The sequence below is a fragment of the Microtus oregoni genome, unplaced genomic scaffold, assembly GCF_018167655.1.
Source record: "Microtus oregoni isolate MIOR12 unplaced genomic scaffold, Mior012 000016F_ref0000370, whole genome shotgun sequence".
Taxonomy (NCBI): domain Eukaryota; kingdom Metazoa; phylum Chordata; class Mammalia; order Rodentia; family Cricetidae; genus Microtus; species Microtus oregoni.
In genome coordinates, this window is record NW_024543075.1 from 17,185,503 (window position 1) to 17,191,758 (window position 6,256).

The following is a 6,256-nucleotide window of genomic DNA, read 5'->3' on the forward strand; positions in this document are numbered from 1 at the left end:
TGACCCAGTTGAAGGATACCAAGTCCTTTTTCTCTCTCTCTCTCTTTTTTTTTTCCTTCTCTCTCATTTAGCAATCCCTATATAATGGTAATCAAGGCACAGACTATGTGACTGGCCTTCGCTGCCTCTCTGAAATGGGAAAGACAGACGTGTTTATTGAGATGGCTGTGAGGGCTAAACCAGATAATTTATGTCTAGGCCCACAGGATTAGGTGATGACTGGAGAAACTCAGATGAAATCCCAAGTGTAGGAACCAGTTAGAGGCTTGGTCTCTGGGTGACTGTCCGCCCCTGATGGACCTGCACCTGGCCCTTAGGACACGCAGCCTTACCCGAGGTTTCCCCTCCACCCATTCACAGCCACAGAAACACGTGAAACAGTTTATTAACAAAAGGTGCATCGGAAATGCAGCATCTGGAGCGCTCTGCGTTCTAAGGGCTGAACTGTCTGCCTTACAAACCCCGACCCTTGCCAAGGAGTCGAGCTGGCAGCAGTCAGTCTTCAAAGGTTCCTCCTCCCCCAGCTCTGGCCAAAGAGGGTGGGAACAGATGAGTCTAGGGCAGTGGGACAGGCACCACCACAAGTCACCAAGTGGGAAGTGGCTCATCCTAGGGACAGACACCCAGGTCACCTACAGCAGCCCAGTCGGGAAAGGGGAACCCATCAAAACCATGACCGGCAAAAACCCCTCCCAGGATGTCAACTGTGAAATAGATTACAATAGATTACACATAAGCAAGGGTTGACTGCCTTGGAGGACAGGTGTGCAGGCATGTTACCTTCCTGCGGAGGAGCAAGCAAATGCTCAGCACCACTGAAGACCCCGCTAGGGCCTCCTGTACTGAGACCATTCTACTTCCTCTCTCCTTTCTCCAGCCAGGCAAGGTGCAGCTTACAAAATCCACTGGACTGTGATAACGGGATATCCCTGGGAGTGTGGGACGCTGTGCAGGAATTTGGCCTCTACCTGAGTGTAGTTTACAGTACGTGGCTCAAGTCTGGGGCAACGAATGAGGTCTGTAGATCCCTGGGATCCCTTGCAAATACGGGGCATTAATGTTTCCAGGAGTCTAAGCCAGGCTCACACAGCCTGCAGCTCCCCCTGCAGGCGACTGAGTTCCTCCAACTCCTGCTTGTGACGGTCTGTCTTGTGGGCCACCAAGGATCGGTAGAAATGCAGGGCAAAGGCCATAAACACAAGTCCCACAGGTACCATGATTGCTGTGGAGGCCATAGCTGCCTGCCAACCTGGCCCATGGGCACCACCACACACTTGTCGGGGTGGACAGGCTTTGTAAGGCTGCTGTGGTGTGGCTACAGAAGCAGAGGACGGAGTGAGGTTGGGAGGTAAAGTAAGGGTCACCGGTGGCACCTGGGACATAGGTACCACAGGAGCTGGTTTGTTCATGGGTGCCCCAATGGGCACAAACTTGACCCAGCCCACCAGAACAACTTCAGCTAGGAAGAGAAAGGTGCCCAGGGCAGTGGAGAAGCCCCAGGCCAGCTCCACATATCGGTGGAGTCGCTGGTGCGGTGACTGATGGACAGAGTTGAGATTGTGGATGTTGCTCACGGCTTCGATGTGGGGCAGCAGGCACGTGGAGACCATGAGTGCAAAGAGATGCACGGCTACCAGCACGGTGGTGCAGGCACTGAAGGCCAGCAGCAGGCCTGGGGGGTATTCATGGTCACTCTCCAGCTGCACCTCCACCATGGCCACCTGTGGGCACAAGAGGGAGACATGAGTCCCTGTGACAGCCTTGTCAGGCGTTCCCTTTTGCCTGTTGAGCAAACTTAGAACAGTGCCTAGAAGATACTCAGCTGCCCCTGCCCACCCCACCGCCTTTCTTTGAGTAGGGTCTTACTGGTTGTGTGTGTGTGCCTATGCGGGTTTTTGGTTTTGTTTCGTTTCGTATTTTGTTTTTTTCGAGACAGAGTATCTCTGTGTATCCTTGGCTGTTCTGGAACTCACTCTGTACAGCAGGAGGCTGGGCTCAAACTCAGAGATCCACCTGCTTCTGCCTTCCAAGTGCTAGGATTAAAGGCATGTGCCACCTCCGCCCACCTGTTTGAAATTTGCTAGGCAGGGCTGGAGAGATGGCTCAGAGGTTAAGAGAACTGACTGCTGTTCCAGAGGTCCTGAGTTCAATTCCCAGCAACCACATGGTGGCTCACACCCATTTTATAATGAGATCTGGTGCCCAGAACACTATATATGTAAAATAAATTTAAAAAAAAAGAAATTTGCTAGGCAGCCCAAGTCAAGCTGAAACTGATTCTCCTGCCTCAGCTTTCCCAAGTGCTGGAATAAGCTACCATGCCTTTCAGTTACTCACAGCCCTAACTAAAAGGCTCTGCTGTGTCCTGTACTTTGAGCTCTCCACCTCACCATCAAGCTAACATTTTTCTGAGTTTTTACCTGGTTATAACATACGGGTTAAAAAAGCACAGATTCAGGTAGGAGAAATGGCTCCGGTTACGAGCACTGGTTGCTCCTCTAGGGGACCTGGGTTCAATCCCCAGCACCCACATAGCAGCTCACAACTGTAACTCCAGTTCCAGAGGATCCATGACATCACGCAAGCACATGGTGCAGGCAGACAAAACAGCCATACACATGAAAAAATCTTCAACAACAAAGCATAGACTCAGAGGCTGGGGATGCATTTCAGTGGTAGGGCCTTGCTTAGCACTCACAAGACTCTAGGTTCTGTCCCCAACCCACAAAAAGTGAATGAATGAATGAATGAATGAATGAACAAAGAAAGCGGACTCAGGCTGGTGTGGTGACACATTTATTAGCTCACCATGTGGGAAGCTAAAACAGGCAGATCTCAGGCTTGAGCAGTCTATGCTACATATTGAAACTTTGTTTCCAAAGAACCCAAAAGTGCCTTTAAACTCAGAGCTAAAGAGGCGCACCTGGGGCTACTCAGAGACCCTATCTATATTAAATAAATAAATAAATCAGCCGGGCAGCGGTGGCACAGGCCTTTAATCCCAGCTCTCAGGAAGCAAAGGCAGAGAGTCAGAGGCCAGTCTGGTCTACAGCATGAGTTTTAGGATAGCCAGGGCTACACAGAGAAACCCTGTTTCAAAATCTCAAAAAGAAAAAAAAAAGTTACAAAAGCCCAAAACAAAACCTCTCTGGGCTGCTTGGATCCATTCTTAGCTCTACAATCTGTAATGCCCACATAGACTTGCCTCAAATTCACTATCTTCCTGCTTCAGTGAGTAGGATTACAGTTATGTGCTACCTTGGCCAGCTGTGTAATCTTTGAGCAAGTGCCTCCCTCAATTTCCTACCTGGAAAAAAAAATGTGGCTAGTAGGCTCGTTGAGAATGTTCAGATAATACACATTTGCTGCCACAGAGAGAGCCAGGCACGGACTGAGCTCTATTAGAGCTGATGCTAGCCTCCAAGGCATTCAGAAAAAAGTTACCAACTCCTAAAACTGACAAAGCTTCTTAAGTTTCCAAGTCAATCTAAAAACTTGGCAGATCCAGTGACATCAGGTCCACATTCAAAAATTTCAACTATCCAAACTGAATCACAGCTGCTCATTTCTGACAGGTCAGGGGTCGCCTGGCCGTGTGACTCCACCCAGCAGGCCTGGGCTTTACAAACATTAGAGCTGATGTACAAATTTGGGGTCTAAAGTCAGGCTGCTGAGTCCAAATCCTGTCCCTAGCTGGTTGGGTCCCAACATCTTGGACCTTGTGTCAGCTGAAAAGCTGACAGTCTAGTCACACCTACTCCACACACATTGGACCTGCTAGTGTTGAATGCTTGTTGAAAAAGCCCAGGTTAGCCTAGAAACTCTCTGTATAGCCCAAAGCCTTGCTTTTCCTCTCTACCTCAAGTGCAGGGATTATAGGTGTGTTCCACAATGTCTAGTTTCTGCTGGAGATTGAACCTAGGGTGCCCTGAAGGGTAAACACTACCACCTAGGCTACATCCGTAGCCTTTGGATACAATTTATATACTGTTAATCTATCTCAGGCCACCTGGGGGTTAAGAGGATTTCCCCTCATTTCTGTGTAAGGATCCGGAGATTTGTACTGGGCCTAGAAGAGAAGGTGCAGGACAGCAGTGGCGTTAAGAAAATAACGTGGAATATTTTGGGAAACTGGGCCATGGCAGACAGTAGGCAGGGGTTTTCACACACAGGGATCTGGGCCAGCCTTAGTTCTGGTTTCTCCCAGGGGTCTGACCCAGTCTTCTCTCTGCAGGACTTGGGCAAGTCCCTGCTCCCAAACCCACACATCCAGCCTGCTGATCCTCAGGGAAGGCCCTGACTCTTCGGCTGCCATCCCAGTGATCTGTAAGATCCGCAGACTGAACTGTTCTCTAGACAAGGGCTGGGCTCCCTCAAATTTTCCAGTGATGACGGGGAGTCGATTCCTTACGTCAAATGTCATCTTCACCAGACACAGTGGGCTTCTCTGGGGAGTCTGAGCCCCTCAGAAACAGCACAGACCAAGAACAACCTTTAGGTTAGATTTTTCATTCAGTTACCGAGGTTGCAGAACAAAGGAAGGTAGTAAGCCAAGTTACTTCTTACATGACCTCACCTGAACTCCCTCCAATGTCTTACACAAGGATACATTGAGGATGCCCTCCCTCCAGGCTGGCTCTCTCCTCCCCGCCCCTCCAATCCTGTGAAGAAAACCTAGAAGAGGTTCACTCTACACCTTTCCCCTGCTGAGTGCCCTGTCAAAACATCAGCTTCCCCGCAGGCCACTTAGCACGTGGCTCTGAAGTTCCTCTGGTAAGTGGAGCTCGTCCCCACACACCTAGCTCTAGGGGGTCTCCGGAACACTTCCAGCTCCTCCTGGACAAGTTTGGCAAACCAGAGGCAGCAACCTCAATGATCTCACAACTTCCTACCGACTGCAACTGGAGTGGAGGTCGGCTCAGGGTAGCACAGTTGGCCCGAAGTAGGGAGGAACCAGGACACATCTGTGTTCTGCACCCTGGAATCTTCTTCAGTCCCACTTCCTGAGGCCGCAGCTGGGACCGTTAGTTGATATTATCCTCCCACACATGCGGTTTATCAGACTCCATTCATCGTTAGCTCCCTGACCAGCTTCCTTCCCCAGCAGCTTCCTCGCCGGCTTCTTACTTTTCGGGGCAACGCTAGCATTCCTCGAGCCTTCTGAGAGGTGGGGGCATCTTCCACGCCCCAGCCCTCTTCCCCTGACCTGGCTGATAACAGTTCACATTCAGCTCGACTTGCCTTTCAACTCTCGCGGACTTGGTAACTAAGCGACTTCTGTGAGAACAGACCTTTTCCCCCACCAGTCTACTCTCGCAGACCTCTTCATTCCCTTCTTCCGTGACACCCCTGGGATCGATCTTCCTCAGCCGTTTATATTCTTAAGGCCGTACCTACGACAACCCTGTCCCTGACATAAAGGGCTTTTCCCAGTCTCTTGAGATTTCGCTCCTTCCATGACGCTAAAGAAACCCTTCTATTTCGTCCCGCACTCCCTTGGGATCCGTTTTCTTGGCTCCTCGATCCGGAGCCCACCCCGTGCCTCGCCCACCCCGTGTGCCCCTTCCCGCCCCTCACCATGGCGAAGCCCGACAGCAGAGCAGACGTGCGGCTGGAGGCTTTGAGTTTAGCCCGGCTGAGGTAGAGGCGGCGCCAGCTGAGCGCCCGCAGGGAGTGCTGGCTGGCCCCCATAAGGTCCAGGTAGCCGCGGTGCACGAACTCCCGGTATGTGGCCGAGCCCGCGGGGCTGTCCACCTCCGGGTTCAACGGGGCCTGTTCGCCCGTGTCCCCCTCGCCGCCCTTCATCCTGAGAACGGCTACTCCACCCGCGCCGACCGTCACGGAGGAGCCGAGGCGCCTTGGGACCCCAAGAAGGGCTGGTCCAAGCGCGGGCGGCACCCCATCTCTGCCAGCCCCAGCGGGAGCAGAAGCGGTGTCTATAAGGCCCTGGGACCGAAGCAGGAACTGGGGCAGGGGCGGAGTCCCACGACCACATGATTGGGTGGAGCCGAGACCGAACCCCAAGCAATCTGTCCCGTGGGCAGAGATCCCGAGGGAACCCCACGACCCAGGCCACCAAAAATAGCCCAGTGCCTTCGAGCTACCAGGGTGAACGCCCACAGCTTCCGTCTGGGAATTCGCCGACTTCAGACCACCCAAAGTACACCTGGGCAGTCCCAGATGTCCAGTCTTTCCTTGCACGGGCATCTCAGGGAAGCGAGCCCCTTCCGTCTTCCTAACCCACCAGACTCGACAC

The 6,256-nt window shown here is 52.3% G+C and overlaps 1 protein-coding gene across 1 annotated transcript; it reads right to left on the bottom strand.

The window, feature by feature from the left end:
• Positions 1 to 369: 369 nt before the first annotated feature.
• Orai3 (ORAI calcium release-activated calcium modulator 3) lies at positions 370 to 6,207 on the bottom strand. Its single transcript, XM_041666221.1, has 2 exons — positions 5,578 to 6,207; positions 370 to 1,721 (listed from the first exon to the last, which is right to left on the bottom strand). Exons 1-2 carry the CDS (start codon positions 6,205 to 6,207, stop codon positions 1,083 to 1,085), a joined length of 1,269 nt encoding a protein of 422 aa, XP_041522155.1. The 3' UTR covers positions 370 to 1,082.
• Positions 6,208 to 6,256: the final 49 nt, after the last annotated feature.

Excerpts from the sequence above, each read along its gene's own strand:
- Orai3 (XM_041666221.1), bottom strand. The coding sequence starts at position 6,207 with ATGCCCGTGCAAGGAAAGACTGGACATCTGGGACTGCCCAGGTGTACT. Across the intron at positions 1,722-5,577 it reads TGCTGTCGGGCTTCGCCATG|GTGGCCATGGTGGAGGTGCA; the intron begins GTGAGGGGCGGG and ends TTGTGCCCACAG.